Source organism: Cetorhinus maximus, chromosome 8 (assembly GCF_964194155.1).
Source record: "Cetorhinus maximus chromosome 8, sCetMax3.hap1.1, whole genome shotgun sequence".
Classification (NCBI taxonomy): domain Eukaryota; kingdom Metazoa; phylum Chordata; class Chondrichthyes; order Lamniformes; family Cetorhinidae; genus Cetorhinus; species Cetorhinus maximus.
The window spans coordinates 69,807,846-69,828,588 of NC_135886.1; the positions used below are offsets into that span (position 1 = coordinate 69,807,846).

The 20,743-nt window shown below is 47.1% G+C and overlaps 1 protein-coding gene across 2 annotated transcripts in view; it reads right to left on the reverse strand.

The window, feature by feature from the left end:
• The window catches only part of fhdc2 (FH2 domain containing 2), a 110,501-nt gene that overhangs the window by 79,837 nt on the left and 9,921 nt on the right, over nucleotides 1-20,743 (reverse strand). For both annotated transcript variants that reach the window (XM_078546980.1, XM_078546981.1), the window contains exons 2-5: nucleotides 18,503-19,122; nucleotides 16,187-16,248; nucleotides 7,240-7,342; nucleotides 1,394-1,479 (exon numbers count right to left, since the gene is read on the reverse strand). In XM_078546980.1, the coding sequence (XP_078403106.1) occupies nucleotides 1,394-1,479; nucleotides 7,240-7,342; nucleotides 16,187-16,248; nucleotides 18,503-18,934 (683 nt within the window). In that variant the 5' untranslated portion in view covers nucleotides 18,935-19,122. The remainder of the gene's footprint in view (nucleotides 1-1,393; nucleotides 1,480-7,239; nucleotides 7,343-16,186; nucleotides 16,249-18,502; nucleotides 19,123-20,743) is intronic.

Below are 20,743 nucleotides of genomic sequence, written 5' to 3' on the forward strand. Positions count from 1 at the left end.
TCCCTGGAACTGGAAGAAATCACCCTGCATCCTCCCTCAGGCACCTTTGACCTTCCCTCCATCACCCTTGCCCTGCCTTCAGTGACCCTCGACCCACCCCCATAACACCCATGACCAACTATCATTCACCTTAGAGCTTCCCCCATCACCAACAGTCAGCCCCCAGCACACTGGAACTGCCCACATTACCCTTGACCTGCCATCCATCATCCTTGACCTGCCCTCTGTTACCCTCAATCTCAGGACCTCACCATTGACCTTCCCTGCATAGCCCTTGATCATCCCACATTCATGCTTGACCTACCATCTGTAGATATTGACCTTCCCTGTGTAGTCAGCTTCCTCTTCTGTCTTACACATGCCTTTGTGGGGCTGCCATCTCCCTCACTCAGCCATGCCCCATCCCCCTTTTCCAGCTACTACCTGATCTCGATGCATCAATGCTTCCTCTCCCCTGGTTCAACAAAGTTCCCCATACATGAAAAGCAGTTCCTATTCAGTCCAGATCTACCAGGAAGAGTACCCCGCCTACTGCATGCCACCTTTAACCGCTTGTGAATCTGAAGGTACATGGTTCTCGTTGCTGCATGCTTAATTCCAAAGGTACGACTTAATCTGGCGAATTTGTGTTTTAATGAGCATGCATGGCATGCCAATGTACTAAAAAGAGGTTCCCAGCATTTGCTGTCGGGAGGCACGATCCTCCCTCAATCTGCCAGCAACTTCATAACTAACTTTGATTCCACCATTGGGAAGCTGACATTTTACCCCCCGCTCAATGAAGTACCCCTGCTTACCTTGTTTCCTCCTCCCGGGAGTTTCATAAGATCCTGCCTTTGTGAAAAGGCCGAACCTATAACAAGAACTAAAGGGAGCTGGGGCAGGAACAACAGTGTTGGCAAGTAGTGGTTGGGTTTGGGAGTAAAAGGGCAGTGTTGCGGAGTGGATGTTGGGTAGGGGTAAGGAAGGACAATGATGCCGGGGCACCAGATGAGGTGGTCTGTGATGTAAATGAGGAGTTTAGAATTGCCCTTGCCTTTCAGTATTATCCTGGAGTGTAGGTTTTGGCCACAAAGAAATGGTGATGACCCAGTTACTGACAGTGGGCTAGAATTAATGTGTTTCTGTGCCTGCAGCCCTCAGTTCTAAAGTCACAAGTAGAGAACCGAGGGTGATATACCATATGGGACCTGGTGGTTGCACAATTGTGTAAATGTAGTACATTCTCTTTCTCTCAGTGTAAAGCTGCCCTGTGTGTGGCTTCCAACTGCAATCTACTGAAAAGCTCCAATAAATTCCACTAATGACAGTTGAACAGATACAGTCCTTATGCTAATTGATTCCTTATGAACATTAACAAAATGGATTATTTGCTAAAATGTTATAATCCTACCTTGGCACTCTCACCAACAGCATCATAAAGAGGTCTGCCTTAGACAGTTTACTCTGGTCTCCTTCAAACTTTTTTAGGCGTTTTACCTGAAATAGTACAATAAATTCAAATAAAGCTAGTGATCTACTGTGGTATTGCTCACCTCAGCCTGGCACCTTGAATGTGGTACCTGATGTTTACCACGGGCTGAGTTTTATGTGCCCGCAGCGGGTGTGTTTCCTGCAAGGGGGGCACGTAAAATAGGGCGGTCTCCCATCCCACCACCTTCCCGCCCAACGCAACTGTGAGTGCTCTTTGTCCTGCTTTTGACTCTGCTGCCATGCAGTAATTATCTCTACTTTGGTTCACAGGGAGCTCCGCCAAGCGACCGACACCCTCAGTCAGCCAGTCCCTCAGCTCCACCCAGGTCCTTACCTCCAGCCAAGAGGACACCTCCTCCATTGAAGAGCTGGAAATAAGCAGCCTAGAAGACCTGTCACAGCGCATACCTACACCCTCCACCAACACAGAGAGACACCTTGTTGGGACCTAGATCTAGAGCAGGCTCAGGTTCACAATCTGGTGATCATGGCACGGGCAATTCTCCACATCATGAGGAGGCAGGTTCAGCTGAGCTCCCCGGCACTAAGAGGACGGCTGGGGAAGATGCATTTGTGAGATCCAAGTCAGATGACGAGCCTCTGAATTCGGCCTCCCAACTTAACGTGGAGAGTCAGCAGTAGGCGAGGGAGCATTACGCAGAACTGTTGGAAGCCCTCAACAGAGTGGCATGTGAGGCGGAGGGGTGTGTCCGCCTGCTCTCTGATGAAGTGGTGCTCATATGTGCATGTATGGAGGTCTCCATGGGAAGGATGGCGGATGCCATGGAGACCCTGGTCCAGCAGACCGCGGAGATGCATGCAGCCCTGCACTCCATCGCAGTAGCCATGGGTGAATTCCTGCAGTGGCAATGTGAGAGTGAAATGGGGAACCTCGACGTCCCTCCAGGTGCTCTTTGCCCTCAAAGAGTCAGGCTGTGGCCCTCAGGCGCCCAAAGGGAGGAGGTGCAGCAGCTGGCCACCCCTGGGCCATCCACTCAGCAACCTTAAAGGCTGTCCTCTCCCTTCGCCTGTGACCTCCTCAACTCGCCCTCTGGCCCACTAGAGGTCAACGAAAGCAGGTCGGGGTCCCCCAAGGCCTTGGCTCTCCAGAGGACCCACGCCGGAGTCATCAGAGGCAAAAGGGTCAACCATTGCACAAGCTGTCTCCACCCCTCCTGCAGATGTCAGGGCAGCACCTGGAAGTGGGAGGCCTAGAAAAGTTAAGAATTTCTGATCACATGTGGTTGCACGTGTGAATGCATTTTGTCACTTTATAACTTGAAAATATATTCACTTTCACTGAATAATGTGTAATGGTGTCTTTCAGCTTCATTTACAGTCTTCGTGAGTCTTTCCCTTGCATCTCCCCCACTAACAGTTCATCTGCATGCCGCCGGACCATGAGTGATTCTGGAGGGAGAAGTGTGTGTATAGCAAGGCCTTTTGGAGCCTCGTGCAAGCATTCTCCCACTCACGCCGAGCCTTCCTCCATCACACTCATCTTAATGTCCTGAACATTTTCAATGCTGCCTGCTGGGGTTCTCTTTCAGTCGTCTATCTGAGCTGACCTGCATCTCCACGCACCCACTGACTGCACTCCTATGCAGCACCTGTGCCCATCCAACACGAGGCTCTGCTCACTTTCCATTTGAAAAACATGGTCATAGTCAAGTTTCTCATTCGTTCCTCCATCCTTTCCCCTCCCCGAGTCACCCACGACCTTTTCCCCATCACTGTTGACCCCCCCAGCATAATTTTCCACCTCCCCACTGTCACCTACCAACCAGAGCCCTTTTCCTTCCAGGATGACCAGGTCAACGTGCACATTCCCTACCTTCCTGAGAATCCCACCCCCATCCACATTGACCTCCTCTTCCCACCCCCAGGGACCATGTCTGCCTCCAAGGCCTCACCAGCCACCCTTGCCATCCCTTCTACCACTACCGTCGCACCTTTACCCTCCTACCCTACTAGCTCACTCTGCCCTCTCTCATACTAACCATTCCCTCCTACCACACCCACCCTCAGTTCACTCTCTAAGAGGCAGTCATTGACTCTACAGACCCCACCTTTGCATATTAACCTGGACATTGCTCCCCACTTATTCCCTCCTCCACAATTAATCCCTCCACCACCCTTACTCCTTGCTCGTTCTGGACTCCTTCAGCACGCTGAACTCCTTCTTCCCCCCTGGACTCTTTCCTCCCTCTAGAATCCTTTCACCCTCCCGAACTTCTTTCTCCTCCTGGACTCCTTCCTCCCCTCAAAGTCCTTCCTCTCCCCGAAGTCCTTCCCCACTGTGAACACCTTGCCCACTCAGAACTCCTTCCCTTACACCTTCCTCCCCCCTTACATCTACCTCCCCACTTGCCGCTTTCTCCCCTGTTACACCCTCCTCCCCCCCGTACTCCCTCCTCCACCCTCCCAACCTCACCCCCTGGCACCTTTGTACCCCCACTAACCTCACCCCTCAACACCTTCATTCCCCCCTCATTAACCTCGCCCCCCCCCCACCCCCGACACCTTCGTCCACCCCACCTCACCGCAGTATACCCAATCAAACCTAGACCTTCTTCTCCCACTCACAACTTGACCTTTCTCTCCCCCCTACCCCCACAATCATCCGTAGCAGCCCATGGCCAAGAACGTGATGTTTCAAAGCAGACCCGAGACATCAACGGACACCTCACACCTTCCGAGAGCTGTTTAGTGGTGGAGCCATGTCCATGAGAATCCACCTGGCATGCGATGCATGTGTTCCTCCAGGGTCCGGTAGCTGTAGGGCCCCAGCATCTTCTGCTTCTAGGATGTCCGCGATCTGAGCTAGGCACTAATGGTGAGTCTGAACTTCTCCACATCACACTTGTCCAGATGTGTTCTGGGCCGGTGTGTTTTCCCACCGGCGTAATGGTAAATCTTGCATGTGGGGACGATTCCAGTCGGGCCTTACTTTTCATTCCATTAATGAGATGCAAAGCGGGTTCACACCAGGCTCCAGTGAGATTGGTGTTCCGCCACGGCAGGCACCATTGGATGATCCCGCTGTGCTTTCACGCCGGTGTGAAACCAATTTTGGCTCTTTCGCCATATTGTCCCTTCCCCATCCACCATGACGCTCACCGCCAAATCACAGAAAATTCCGGCCAATGTCAAGGCAAATCAAGAGTAGTAATTTGGTAATATTAAACCTGTGCTTTCAGAACCAGTAAATTGTAGGGATAAGGGAAGACTGCAAGAGCTAGATTTTCAGTTTTTAAGATCATGGGAAAGAACAAGATACAGGTAGGATGAGTCTTGATTTTAACACTGTGAGAGAAAAGGAAGGAAGATCATGGAGGACAACATATTAGGGGTTTAACAGAAACAAGTGAAGAACAGGATGCTATGACCATAATGATATTGATAAAAAAGAGAAAGGCAAAAATGTTACAAGAGAGAGAGATAGAAAGAGAGGGGAGAGAAATAAAGTTAGAGATGACTATAAAATCAGAAGTTTTTTTTTTCCTGTTCATGAGTTGAAGAGGAATTCTGAAATATCATCCTAAATGGAGGGCAGTTTCGAAGTCTCAGTCATCCTTGGGCTTCATAGAACAGTTCAGTTGAAAAAATACTTGGCAAGAGCAATGAAACCCAAAGTAGTTTTACAATAGAGGGAATTTGATCAGAGGAGTTAATAAACTGAAAAAGGTCTGTACTTAAAGATGAAGTAAGGGTGGGAACATTAAAAGTGAGAAGTAATAGCTGTTGGTTGGAGTTGCGAATGATATGAATGAAGTGTTTACAAAGAACTTAAAGAAATATCCCCCATCAAATGCCACGGAAAAAATTGTGATTTAAGCCTAGAAGTTACTGCTGGCAATATTGGTATTTATTTCGCATCGTATAACACCTCAGAAAAAATAGTGTAGAAATATAACACAAATTGCAACAAAAATAATTTCTAAACTTTAGTTTTAAACAATTGCACTTGTAAGAGAAATGAAGTTTATAAGCACTGAAAGTAGCCAATATGAAGAAAGCTGATAAATGTAGTGTGGAATCACAAAAGAATGAAATCCCATCTACTGCAACCTTTTTGACAAATATCAATCACAATGTTAACCCAAGGGTTATCCTGAAAGCCAGGGGCTGAGTTTTACCGCGGACCCTGATGTCAGTGCGAAAAGCAGGTCCCAAGTCCGCACTTGTCGGCAGCAGGACAAGCGCCACCTGCAGGCCAGCCATTCAATTAAGGATGGTGAATGGGCTCCTAATGCTGCCAGCCCAATGTGAGGACTGGCAGCTCTGAAGCCTCAATGGCGCCACTGGGAGATATGGGTGCTGCTGAGGCAGGCAGGAGATTTCAGGGGCACCTCTAAATGGAAGCACCCTCAAAGAAGTATTTGAAAATTAAAATTTACAGGGTGAAGGATGGTAAGCCCCTCAAGATGATGGGGAAATGGGGAAGTCCCTCAGGATGGCTCAGTGGGGCAGTGGAGGCGACCTGCTCAGCCCATGGCCCGCTCTTTGGGCCATGTGGCCTCCAGCTCCAATGGCCCACATGGCTGCTGCAGGGCGCAAGGGTGAACCATGGAATTGGCAGCCTCCGCATGCGGGGCTGCCCCGCCATTGGTAAAATGCCGTCTGCCTCTGCAAATGGCCCTTAAAGGGGCCTTTAAGTATGCAAAGCAGCTGCACCCTTCATTAGAGCAGGCAGCCACTCTGCTTTGCAACCCAACACTGGGAAAATCCTCCAGCAGTGGGATTGCATCAGGAGCCATCCTGATGTGGCACCCACTATTTTACTGGCCCCATCCCCCTCTCTGTTCCCACTATTTGGGGATCTTTAAAATGCTGCCTCCAAAGTTCAATGCCACCAGAATGGTTTCTCATTGAATTCTCCATCTATACCAATCACAATCTGATGACAAGGCTTGAACTGCCACATAGGGCAAGAAATTTTAAAAAATGAAACTGAACTATTATATCCAGAACATTATCCAACTACTAAGTGAAATCCAATTGTGCAGACTATAACATCCAATGTACAGAATGAGGGGCAGAAGCAGTTTCAAGGGGAAATCTATTTTTTGTTCTTTTAATAATTCTGCAGTAAAGTAGAATAAAAGCCAAGCTGTTGTACTTATTCAAGTTGGGCTAAAGCACATTATGTGAAGGATCACAATTATTGCAAGTTGCTTTTTTTAAATTTGTTCTTAGGATCTGAGCATCACAAGCAAGGCCAGCGTTTATTGTCCACCCTTAGCTGCCCTTGAGAAGGTGGTACTGAGCCACTTTCTTGAACTGCTGAAGTTTATGTGGTGTATGCACAACCACAGTGCTTTTTTTTCTGTAGCGGTTTTATACAACTGAATGGCTATCCATTTCAAAGGGCATTTAAGAGTCAACCACATTGTTGATGATCAGGAATTGCATGTAGGTCAGACTACTAAGGATGACAGATTTCTTCCCCTTCAGGACACTAATAAACTAAATAGGTTTTAATGACAAAGACTGTAATCTTATTCCAGATTTATTAATTAATTGAATTTAAATTCCCCAGCCTTGTGGGGACTTGAATTCATATCTCCAAAGCATTCATCCAGACCCCTGGATTACTAGCCCAGTAACATTATCACAATGTTACTGTCCTCCATGAGAGAAATTCTTGCAACTAAAGCACACAAACTGGGAGAAATAGATTTTAGTTTCGATTTTTGCAAACTCCAATAAACCAAATTCATGAGATTTCCATTTTACAATAGTGCTCATAATTGACAAGTTTACCTCTTCAGCATCTGGCAGTAGTTTCAACAGCTTATTCAATTCCTCAGCCCCATATCCTTCAGCAGTTCCTTTTTTAATATCTTCCACAATTTCCCACACCGATCTTGGGAGGGAAAAAAATGATCAAATTCAGTATAATGCTATTTACATAGTGATGGCTACAGTGTTTGAAAAATAATATGAAAAGTTCCTTTGGCCCAATTTTCCTAGCCTGCTTCAGTTACACAACTGGCACCACACTCCTCAGATCGGAGGAAAAGCTTGTCCTTTTCTCTAGTTTTTAGTTCCTTCCTAATTATTCAAACCTCCATTCTTGAAACCTCAAGCAAATTCCTACTGAACAAAATTTGTGCTCAGGCTGAAGGAAAATTTTATCTCCTCTTACTGGTAGCCAGTTGGTCCAGTTAGGCAAACCTTAAAACAACAAATCCAGCGTGTGATGGATAATGTAAAACAAAAAGAAAACAAATAATGCTGGAAATACACAGTACCTCTGCCAAGCATCTGCAAAGAGAAGAAACATTTCCAGTGGCTCTCCTTATACGGTGGAACCGTCTCATCAAAATTATTAGCTTGTTTTCCTTTAAGCAACTGCATTCAGTCTTTTTCTCCACATACTACAGCAGCTGTTATCTCCTCCTGATCCCAATGAGTCACCAAAGGAGATATTTTGAAGTTTTATTTTCTGGAAATCAGGGATTTTACCTCTGCAGAGATCTGGGGTGAGAAATTGGGCTCGTGGGACCCATTTTATTGGACTCCAGGACTGGCCCTGGAGCTCCAAAATGGCACCCATGACAAGTACAAAGGGAGGAGACAACATACACAGTTCCTTTCTGGCTGGTCTGTATGTGAAGAACTCAGCCGAGTGCAATACCAGTAACCGCAACCACAATTCCCCATTCACTTACAGTCCCACACCTTAACTTCCCTCTGGCATTAATCACAACTATCACTTGACCACAGTGCTGAAATACAAGTGACCACAAAATAAACATTCCAAACCAAATTCATAAATGAAATCACGGTAGTTTGCATGCAAAAGTCAATTAATCACCCTTGTGCATTCCCTTCCTGCCTTTGCCTGTCCTAGTATTCCTACACAATGCTACTTGATTGGCTGCAGTGTGGCTGGCGGAAGGCTGCTGACTTTCAGTGAAAGACTGCAATTAGCCTTGGAGGATGATTTCGAGCAGCTCTGGCCTAGAAGGCCCGGTCACGGACAAACCATTGCAGCATGAACAGCAGCAGTCTGAGCCAGCTGGCTGACAGGCAACAGCAAGGGCACTAGCAGAGTGGGAGGATAAGTGCTGTCTTTTTGAGAGAGAACAGCAGGTTCATGCTCCCTGGAGCCCCTGCCATTCCTCTGGGGTGGCACCTCAGCAACTGGAAGACATGCGGCAGGACTGCTGGGACATCCCAAAAGCCCCTCTATACATTGTAACCCACAGCCATGATGGCAGCAGTCTGAGCTTGAACAGCAGCAAGCTGGCCTTGCATGACAGCAGTCTAAGCTTCCACTGCAGCAGACAGATATTGGCTGGAAGCTGCTTGTGCTGCATTGGAAGCTGAGACTTTAGCTATTAGTTGCTGCACTATGGTTGGGTCCATGACTGTGTGAACAGAATTAGCCACCACTTGCATGCTGCAAAGGACAGGCTCCAAGCTTTGCAGAAAGCCCTGTGTCAAGTTGATGCTGACTCTTTCATGCTCCTTGACATTGACTGTAAGCTTTCTGGCAGGTTTCCCAATGCACCAAGCATTTAGGTGTGCAGAGCCATCAGCATTCTTTTGTAGGCTGACCCATCAAAGTCCTGATCTGAGTCCTCAGCAGTGAAACTAATGTGTGACCTCGCCCTTGGTGAGCTGGCACCTAACACTGCCCCTCCCCATCTTTGCTGCAGCCCACTTGCGCCCAGTGTCTAACCATGTGCAGACCCCACCTCTAATCTTGCCTTGAAAATATGTGTAGTGTTAATATCTGAGCTGTTGGCTGTGAGTTTGAAATCAATTAATGATTATGTGTCTTCATCATCGCTCTCTTCTTGATGTTCCTCCACTGCCTGGCCAGGCTGCAACTCATGGGTATCTGAAAAAGGGACAGTAAGTTTGTGGTGCTGAGAGTGGCGGGGGTGGGGAAGTATGCTTATACCATTGGCAGCTTGTAAATTAGAAGAGAGTGTGGGATGAGAAGAAAGTGGGATATGAGAAGAAGGATCAGGTATGAGGATACCATCATCTTCAACGGTTTCAGGCCTGCGAATAGCAATGGCCTCAGCAATTGCATCCCAACAATGGACAGCAACAAATCCTACATGGGAGTTAGAACATACAGATGCCCCAGTCCTCTTCTGGTAAGCTCCTGCTACCCCCTGTTGTACGTAACCTTGGGCGGAATCGTCCCAGGTTTGCACTAAGTGCAGTAATGGGTGGATAAAATGAAGTTTTACCTGCCAGCTGCAATTGAGGTTTCTCACGCCAAATTGTCCCAAACCCGCCGCATTAATTATGCATTCCCAGGAAACACGCCGTTTCAATGGCAGGCAGGCTCTCATTTGCCTGCCACACCATTATCTCGTCGCTTCATCATGTTGGGCACCACATTTAAAGTGCAGCTGCGTGCACACCTCTCAGTGCTTCCAGCTCACAACTGCTGCAAAGAAGACATGGCCCTGAAAGGAAAGAAGACTGAAGCCCCCAGGTTCAATGACGCGTCCCTCAAATACCTTTTGGATATAATGAGGCTCGCCGTGATGTTCTCTACCCCAGCTCTGGCCACAACATCACTAATCTGGCTTGGGAGGTGGTGGCAGTGGCGGTCAGCGCCAACGCGCTGCAAAAGAGGGCAGCCACCAAGTGCCGGAAGAGGATTTATGGTCTCTCTCGTTCCACCAGGATAAGTCACTCTTCCCATTACTCTCAACTCACACACTCACAAACCCATCACACATCCACAGGGCCCTCACGCACTGCCAGTTTAAGGGACATCACCATTCACTCTCTCATACACACCTTCATTGTCCTCATCCCATCCATGGGACCACTCATCACCCACACAAGCCAAGCCTACTGATCATCTGGCCCTGGCAGGTGTCTCTCTTACACTCTCTCCATCTCTACTCACGCAGGACAAGCTGGCGCACAAGAGGGAGAGGTCGCTTATCAGTGGAGGAATACCTGACTTTGAAAACAGAGCCACCCAGCTGGCTGGTGAGGATCTGGACCGTTCCTGTGCTGATGGTGAGGCCGGCATGATGTACCAAGTGAGGATCCAGCAGTGCAATGTCCATCAGACAACCATGCTGTGACTGATGTGTCCTGTTCCACAGGCCACTGCCATGCACTAATTATCTCTCCCTGCTTTCGCAGGCACATCTGCCAAATAGCCGACAGAGTCCATGACCCAGGGCCTCCAATCAAGCCCCAAAGAAACCCCTGAAGGCACCCTCCTTGAAGTCATGTCACAGCACTCACCCACACTCTCCAGTAGTGCAGAGACACACCCCTCGGTGGGACCTAGCTTTAGAGTAGCCTCAGGATCACAATCGGGTGAGCACATCACACTTTATGATGTGCAGCAGGCAGCGGCAGAGACTTCCCAGGTGTCTGGCACTCGGAGGACTGCTGGAGGCCAAAGATATGCTGAGTCCAAGTCACAGGACGAGCCTGTGGACTTGGTCATGTCACAGTTTCTGGAGCTGCAAAGGCAAGCTCGGGAACATCAGGAAGGGATGTCTGCTGCACTCCTCAGATTGCAAGGCACAATGGAGGAGTCCGTCAGGCTCCACTCTGAAATGATAGCGCTGGCATGCCAACGCACTGAGGTCAACAGTGGTAGGATGGTGGTCACCATGGAGACCTTGGTCCAGGACGTTGTTCCTGCACTGCTGTGCGAGCTGCTCCATCGCTGATGCCATAGTTGGCCTCCAACACTGTGTACGCGAGAGGGGTGCGGGGCAGCTTGATCTCACTCCAGCTACTCTTTCTCCTCAAGGAGTCAGCCAGGAGCCCTTGGGCACCCATAGGGAGGAGGATCAGCAGGTGCATACTTCAGGCCTATCCACCCAGGTGACTCCAGGAGTGTCCAGCCCATTAGAATCCCCTCTTCCTGTGATCTCAGCAGCTCTAGCTCCACACGCCGAGGAGGGTGCCACTGCCACAAAACAGGTCCCCGAAAGCAGGCCAGGGCCCTCCAGAGGAGGCCTGCCAAGGTCGGGGAGCCCCAAGATGTAGCAGCAGGGTTAGGAAAGTGAAGGTCTGGCCTCACACTCCCTGGACCCATTACTGATCCCTGCACCTCGGCAGTGTTTGTCATTGCTGCCAGAATTTTGTGGGCAAACGTTGCAGAGTTTCGTCATTCTCTCTGTGTGCTCTCAGCACCTATAAAGTGGGGCTGGCCCCCATCTCTTCAGCATCTGTGACCAGTGACGCTATGCTCCTGAAGGGCTCAGGTGCTAAAGGCAGACAAAGGATCAGGTGCTTTTAAAGTTTCATGGCTGCATCTCCATGATATGACCCGATAACAGAGCTTAAGTGAGCTGTCCTTGGCCAGACATGAGTCAAACATTCTCAGAAGCTATGTGAATATCTATGGAGTGTCCTCACTGAATGTTGTCATCATCCTCCTGCAATCGAGCGATTATTAGGGCCTCCACTGAGTCTCCATGATTATCACAGAGGATATGAGTGCTGCCATAAGTCAGACTGGAGCCAAACATTCATAGATGCAATGTGAGGATCTTATGGTGTCTCCTCACTGCATGTTGTTATCACCCTCCACAAATCTAACAGCTATGAGGGCCTGTTGAGTGCGCCCACCTCAACTGGCCAGTGTGAGGGCCTCATTGCCATCATCATCGCCTTTGAGGACTTCCTCACCGCATTCCTGTCAACATCCTCCTCATTGGAGGAGACCTCCAGCTCCTCTATCGCCGCCTCAGCCAGCTCCTATCCCAATTGCAGCACCAGATTGTAAAGCGTGCAGGCAGGTGATGACAATGTGTGACACCTTCTGTGGACTACATTGCAGGGCTCTACCAGACTGATCCAGGCACTAGAGTCTCACTTCACTTCAGCACCCCGATGGTCTGCTCCAACAAGTTGCGAGTTGCAGCATGAGTCTCATTATACCTTCACTCTGCTGCAGTCTGAGGCCGCCGAACGGGTGTCATCAGCCATGTGGTCTGCGGGCAGCCCTTGTCCCTAGGGAGCCATCCCTGCAGCGTCTATGGACACTGGAAGACATCAGGGATCTGTGCCGATGGAGAATGCAGCAGTCATGCACACTCCCTGGAATCCATGTGCAGACTTGAAGGATGCGTTTGTGGTGGTCGCACACCAGCTGCACATTCAGCGAATGGAGGTCCTTGCGGTTGACATAGTTGACCGTGTGTCATGACAGAGATATGAGCGCCACATGAGCGCAGTCAATGGCACCCTGTACCTGTGGGAAAACCAAGATCTGGGCAAATCCAATTGCTCTTACATCCTGGCTCTCCTGGTCCTGGACAAAACGTGCAAAGTCGTGTGCCCTTGTGAAGATGGCATCCGTGGCCTCATGGATGCATTTGTAGATGGAGGCTTGTGATATCCCACAAAGGTCAGCTATGCAGCCCTGAAAGGAGCCACTCGCATAGGAATTGAGTGCCGCTGTCACTTTCACAGCCACTGGCAGTGGATGCCCTCCATGTCCACATGGCGCAAAATCCTGCAGTAGCTGGCAGATGTGACCAACCAGTTCCCTGGACATGCACAGTCTTTGGCGACACTGGTTCTTGGTCACCTGCAGGAATGAAAGGCAGCATCTATAGACCCTGGGTCTAGCTAGGCACCGACCAGCAACGGCTTGCTGTGGCTCTTTGGTGGCGTGTGCTGGAGCTTCAGCTGCCCCTTCTTCCAGAAGGTGCTGCTGCTCCCTCTTTGCAACCAGGTGTCCCAGTTGCTTTCTTCTCCATTGTCTTCGCTCTCTGCAGGCCAAGAGGCATACAGCTAGTTCACCAGGCTCCACAATCCTGATGTACTCCTACTGCAGGATGAAAGAGAGAGATGTGTGGGTTAGCATGGGTGTACTAAAGAACATCTCTTGGTTAAGTCTGAAGTCCCCTAACGCATCCCAGAAAGTGCAGGTCACCACTTGGATGGCCTGAGATTAGTGCACTGCATGGCTGCCTGAAACCCCACTTTCCTCCACCCCACTCCATCTGACCGATTGGCAGCAGCTTTGCCCATTGGGACTGCATGTTGTGCTCTCAGCTCAGATTCAGGCATTCTCTTAACCCGTGCTGCAAAGCTGCACTGTTAGCTTGAACCATGGGGGCAACTGCTCCAAACTGGGATGATGACATTACGAGAGGCTGTGAGTGCCTCCACCAGTCACTGCTCCACGGCCAGCTTTAGCAAGGAGATTGTACAACATGCCCAGTTGTCCAACTGTTCTGCGGTCCACTAAAGCTCATTAGTTTGCAGCCTGTGCCCGAGGGGTGAAAAGCTCTGGAGCACTTGGTGGCACTTTGATGCCTCTGCGTTGCTTGAATGGGCAGATAAGCTGGAGACCTGACTCCAGTCATATCAATGTGGCTGCGCCTTAACTGTCTCAGCTGCAGAGGAATTGTCATTTTATACAAGGTGTCCCTAATGTGTGGCTGCTTCCCTCACCCATCCCCCCCACTCAACCCTGCACGTGCTTGTGTGTTACCTTCAACTGCAGGGCAGCCTTTGCCAACCCCCTCCCCCCCAAGTCGCCTCAAACACAGGACAGTCTTTGCGTCGCCCCCCCCCCCCCCACCACCAAAGTCACCTCAATTGCAGAGCAGCCTTCGCCTCTCTTCCCCGCCCCCACCCTCACCCCAACGCGCCTCAACCTTGAAGTCCAACAGGCATCCCACCCAAACGCTCTGCAACGTTACTGTGCAATCACCTCCGAGTTCCCCTCAAAGTGCAGCCCGCCAAGTGCATGCCTTATATATGCTGTTAGGGGCGGACGATCCAGCAGGGGGGATGAGTCCGGCAGGCTGACCTTATAATGATATGCCGATGTAACAATGAGGTTCCCGACGTCTGATGGTGGGAAACACGGCCCGCCATCAACAGGCTGAGTGGAAGATCGCAAAGTGGTTTCACGACTTTTGGCCTTCTTGCCATATTGTCCGCTCACGCCACCGAACAGGCCCAATGCCATCGGGCATGGAAAATCCCAGTATATATTTCACCACACTTCTACTTCTCTTTGGTTTTGAAGAAGAGTCATCTGGACTCGAAACGTTAAATCTGTCTTTCTCTCCACAGATGCTGTCAGACCTGCTGAGCTTTTCCAGCAATTTTTGTTTTTGTTTCAGATTTCCAGCATTCGCAGTATTTTGTTTTATCTCCCTTAGTATTGCATTGAAATACACTAGTGTGCATTATGGTCCTGCAGCACTGGAGTAATTAATGCGTTATTGGTAGAATCCAACTGATCTAAACTTAAATAATACTTTTGAAACATGGTTATTAACTTATGAGATGGAAAGCGTCATATTAAATTCCATGACAGGAGAAACTGTATACATCCTCCTGTGCACAGTTCTACATCTACCAATCTGGTTAAGGTGCTTGAATTGATTTTTTCAAATCCCACCTTAATCAGTTTTGCTATAGTCAATCCTGTTTAGCATTCTCAGTTGGATGCAGTTGATTCATTTCCTACCCATCTGATTGTATGACAGAACAGGCCAGATATAATAAAAAGGTCTTCTTTCCTTCGAGACATCCTCTCACCAGTTCTTAAAAGTTATTCTTGGAACAGGTGACATTCATGAGTTTCTAAATTGCTGCCAGTTAGCTAAATGCCCTCCAAAATTATGACTATATGGACTCAGATCTTCTTTTGAGAGGGAGGAAGAAAACCATCTTCATACTGTTTTATGGCTGGATTAAGCAGTGAACTGAAGAGCTGGATGAAGACAGTGGGACTGACAAAACGTGAAATGAATAAGATAATATCATTATAGTTTTTAGGAAAGCATTAGCTCAGATACATTCATTTTTGTGTGTTCTGCCTGAAGACAGATCTTTGGCTCATAGTCTGCTGATGCTTCAGCCTAAGCTGTTTTCTTGACAGCTTTTTTCAGTAGTGATTTGCCATGGCTTTCCATGCTCAGGGGCAGGGTGAGAGGGCATATCCCAAGTCTACCTCAGCTGAAATGGGCACCTATGCTGTTGGCATTATTCTGAACCACATGCTAGCCATCTAGCCGACCGAGGCAACTGGCCCACCCACCAACCCCCACCCACAGCTGAGATACTATATCTGTAAAAAGCAGTCTCTTTCTTGACTGCAGTTCAGAGGTTGCACGCTTCCAAGGTCTAAACAGCGATATTAACAATTCCTTTTTTGCCAATAAGACTTACTATGGCAGGAAAGACAAAAGGTATAGGTCAAACAAATAGCAGTTAAGCTTAATAGAGGTTGGTCTTTACCCAAACTCTTGGCCATCTCAGACAATGGTGGCTGAAATGTATTGCTGCAGTATAGCAAACAGATAGAACCTTGTTACAGTAGGGTAGGTCATTCATGAGGCCATATTCTCTTTCCAACAAGAAACATTGGGCGGGATTTTCTGCACCTGCCCGCCGCCGGGATCTTCCGGTCCTGCCGCAAGTCAATGGACTTCTGGCTGGGGCGCCGCCTCGCCCGCAGCGGGGCCCGCCTGTGGCAGGGCAGGAAAATCCTGGCCATTGAGTGCAAGAGACTATTACACAATCCAGTGCCTCCCCATTAAAACACTGTGCCCAAGTGTAATGTGCAAAAGAACTGAATTTTAGGAAATTTCATTCTTCAGAATGCTTAAGGTAAAAAAGCCAGATAGTGAACCAACAACACTGCAAACAATTTTAAGATTTCACAGAACACTCAAGGTGGACATTAATATGCCTCAACTATCAGAATTAAAATCTGGCTGCGTTCTACCTTTTAAACTGTTTGAGAAATATCCCCACATTCATGTTCCTTCTGGAATCCAGGAGAGATATCTACAAAGAAAACAAACAAATCCAATGGTCACAGTGAGACGTGCTGGTAGGGGAGGAGGGGGAGAATTCATGAGAGTTACTGTGAAAGTGAGAAACCGCATGAAAAGAAAACAGTGTGTAAGCATGATATAACTTACAGAAAGAAACAGAAAAGAGAAAAAGGACAAATCTCATTGCTGTGTGAGAAATGGTTGCTGACCACAAAATTCATTTATTTAGTGCTGCTTCTAGTGGGACTACAGAGTTGAAGCACAGGAGGTGCCACTGGCCACTTTCCACATGGCCTCTGAGGTGTGAGGCAACTGGAGTGGCATACGCAAGTCCCTTGCATTCGCCTGTAAGATTATGAAAGGGTGAGATCATGTGTCAACAGGGTTGATACAATGCATGGATACTAAAATTACCAATGAATGTGCATGGAATGCTTTCCTTATTCACTCTCGAAACAACAGGCATTAGGAATCAAGATGGGTCTTATTCCAGATTATTTAAAGGGCAACAAGTTGCATTTGATTTATTTGTGCTTAGGCAAAGTTGTTGGAAGCACTGTGGTGAGTTGCTGGAGGAATTTGAAGGTTTCTGCTGACCACAAAATGGCAGAAAATTACATACCTTGCCTCTTACCTCTGAGTTGCAAGGTTGTGGGTTCAGGATCCATTCCAGAGCTTGAGTACACAAATCAGAGCTGACATTCCAGTGAAGGAGTGCTGCACTGTTGAAGGTGCCATTTTTCAGGTAAGACATTAAACCAAACCTTGGTCTGCCCTCTCAAATGGATGTAAAAGATCCCATGGCACTATGTTGAAGAAGAGCAGGGGAGTTATTCCTAAGCCAAATTTGACCTCTCAATCAATATCACAAAAACAGATTATTTGGTCATTATCACATTGCTGTTTATGGAAGCTTGCTGTTTGCAAATTAACTGCAACAGTGACATTACAATAGTGTCCACACTTCAAAATACATAATTACATGTATGGGACCAGTATTGCAGTGCCATTTGCTCTGCAACATGAGAAGGACAGCAGAGGAAGAGGCAAAGATGAGAACCTCTGCAAGGTGGGAAGAGAAGGAGGGCTCTCCTTAGAAGGCTCTACATTGAGAGAGTCTTCCAGGAGCACCAGCACCAGTTGGATGATCCAGGAGGCATTGTTTCACTAAAGAGGAAGTGACGGAGTTGTATCATGTCCTTCAGAAAGACCTGGAACCTAAAACCTGGGTGAGGATAGAGCTCCTAGTGTTGTGAAGATCACCATCATTCTTTTGTTCTTCACAACTGACTTCTTCCAAGTGGGAGCGAGCAACTTTCACAACATGCCGCAATTTGCCATCCACAGAAGGATCAGGAGGTGTCAGAGGCATTATACAGCAGAACAAAAGAAAAGAAAGACCTGCATTTATAATGTGCCTTTCAAACCACAAGATGTCCCAAAGCACTTTACAGCCAATGAAGTACTTTTGAAGTGTGGACACTGTTGTAATGTCACTGTTGCAGTTAATTTGCAAACAGCAAGCTTCCATAAACAGCAATGTGATAATGACCAAATAATCTGTTTTTGTGATATTGATTGAGAGGTCAAATTTGGCTTAGGAATAACTCCCCTGCTCTTCTTCAACATAGTGCCATGGGATCTTTTACATCCATTTGAGAGGACAGACCAAGGTTTGGTTTAATGTCTTACCTGAAAAATGGCACCTTCAACAGTGCAGCACTCCCTCACTGGAATGTCAGCTCTGATTTGTGTACTCAAGCTCTGGAATGGATCCTGAACCCACAACCTTGCAACTCAGAGGTAAGAGTGCTACCAACTGAACCCGTGGCTAAACATGAAGAGTGCGGTAGTCCCAGGGTGACATGCTACCCTTGCCTGCCCTCCTGAAGTATTTTCACTTCTTGTTGCTTAGTCCTTGGTAATATGGAGATAGAAAACGATAAGAAAAATTAATTCTCTTCTTTGCAACTAAAAAATGATTCTGCAAGCTCTTTTCAGCAATTTAATACAGAGGACTCTATTGCTTCCCACCCTTCTGTCATGGAGTCCTTACCATGAAGTTCACTATGGGCATTCCCATATATATCCTCATAATGGATTTGGAACAGAACACAAGAAAGAAGTAACAACAGAGGAACGCAGGATACGGCTACACCAATGCCTTCCACTCAGAGATACTCTTCCACCAGAGACCATCAGGCACAAGAAGTGAATTCCACCAGGGTCAGGTACTCAAACTTTTTTGACTCAAGCTGACTTACTCTTTCACTGGTGGGATCTAGGCAATTGCTTTTAAAGCTTCTCCGATGTTTACAGCCATGGAGTGAAACATTCTCCACCTGTTCGAATAACTCCTCCATTATTAAAGTGTTTAACTGAAAGTCGTCATCATCATACTTATCCGTTGTCCAGATGTTGTCTTTCCCCAAAACCCTGTCTTTTGGAATTGTGATCCAGTTCACCTTTTTAAATTTTGATTTCCGAACAGAACTTGGAGAAGATGATGACCCAAAAGGTGGTGGTGGTGGTGGTGGCGGTGGTGGCGTCAGTGTCATTGGGAGGCTTCCATTTGGTATTGGGGGAGTACCGCCATTGGGGACTGAAGGAAATGGTGTTTGAGGACAGAGAGGGGAAGGTGGGGAAAGTTTGATAGATTCAGCGCATTTGGTTGCTACTGTCATTTCCATAATCATCTCATTATAGCCTTTTGTTGAGAAGCATCAATGACAGTCTTCATCATCAGGATGAACATTAGTCAGTGTCCTGAGATGCAAACTTCCATTATCATTCTGTGTGTGCAGAAACTCGATAGTTTCTGTCATCCAGCTATCATTTGCAGTTCTTCATTTAATGTGACCACAGATCCTTCATTGTTTCCATCCTTAAATAAGAGAAAATACAGGCTATTAGCAAAGTATTTGGCTTCCCAAGATTTACATTTATTATTCAATTGCTTAGTCCTCGGTAGCATGGAGATAGAAAACAATAAGAAAAATTAATTCTCGTCTTAGCAACTAAAAAATGATTCTGCAAGCTCTTTTCAGCAATTTAATACAGAGGACTCTGTTGCTTCCCACCCTTCTGTCATGGAGTCCTTGCCATGAAGTTCACTAAGGGCATTCCCAAATATATCCTCATAATGGATTGGGAACAGAACACAAGAAGTATATTGTTTGATGAGCAAAGCAGATGTATCCAAAATTAGGCTTTACAGTCACTTAACTGTCTCATCAGGAATGTTGCCTGTTACAAATCAGTTTGTTATTTATAGGAGATATGGCGTGAAATGTTTGACCACTGACCCATATAATCAGAGAGTAGTGGAAGGCACATTCACTTCTACTTTGTTGAATTTCCCATCTCATCACTTCCTGGAAGTAGAATCTTAGAATCTTGGGCTGCTTGACAACACTTTCTACCGATATTCTCAATTGATGGAAGCTTTCCTGACAGTCTAGCAACACTCAGTAAATGAGCCAACTAATGCAATACACCCTCAATAACTAAATGCAAGAACCAAAAGAAACATTAAATGAAATTATAAATCCTCTGCATCTGGTAGTCAACTAGAAGTACTAGGTACATTTTCTTTGTCTGTCAGAATAATTTTTAAGGTAAAAACTAGTGATTATACAACTTTTTTAATTGATATAAATGGTTGTGTTTTATTTCAATGCGTAATTTGCTGCTGCACTTTGAGAAGGCACTAAGCTGGGATGTGTTTCAATTCAGAGTGATTCACATTCAATCCTTCTAATAACCAAGGATAATGAACCTATCTAGAATATTAATAGGGCCTCAGTTACAGTACTGTGGGTATTAAAATATTGGACTCTGTACCATAGGAAGGATATTGAGACTTCAGAGAGGGTTCAACGCAGATACACTAAGCTACTGACTGTGTCAAATTGTAAATGGTTGGTCCTATTCAAGCAAAGGACAGTGGAGAGGGGAGGGGGGATTCAGAATCACCAGTGCTGGAATATGGTTGCAGGCCTTCTTTCTCCATAAAAGTTGTATGACAGAACACCCTATTTTCTCGCAATAAGTCGCAGGTGAAAGGGCTTGCTGAGCCATGTTAGACACTGCCAAGTTAATTGGCATTGTACACCAGCTTTATACTTATTAAATGAAAGCTTTTCCTGTTCATAACATTTAATGGGTTATCATATAGGACCTTGAGTGGCACATGCATTCTGTCAATTGCTTCTTGCACATTGGAATCCTGACAGTTTATAGACCTAGATAGCTCTCTCATGTTGTTTATATGGTTCCATTGGTAATGATATGAATTGTGCAGCCTACATTAATGGATGGTGCATTATCAGATAATTTGCAGTCTCAGGAAGGCTGAAATCTGGCAAGGCGATTCAATTAAGTAGGCAAGTCGAGATCAGGAGGCAGAATCAATTGGTTGTCAGAGGAGAGGGAGACAGCCCGAATCCCAAAGTAACAGATGCAGTTGAATTTGTCAGACATGAAAAAGGGAAAAATAGAGAGAA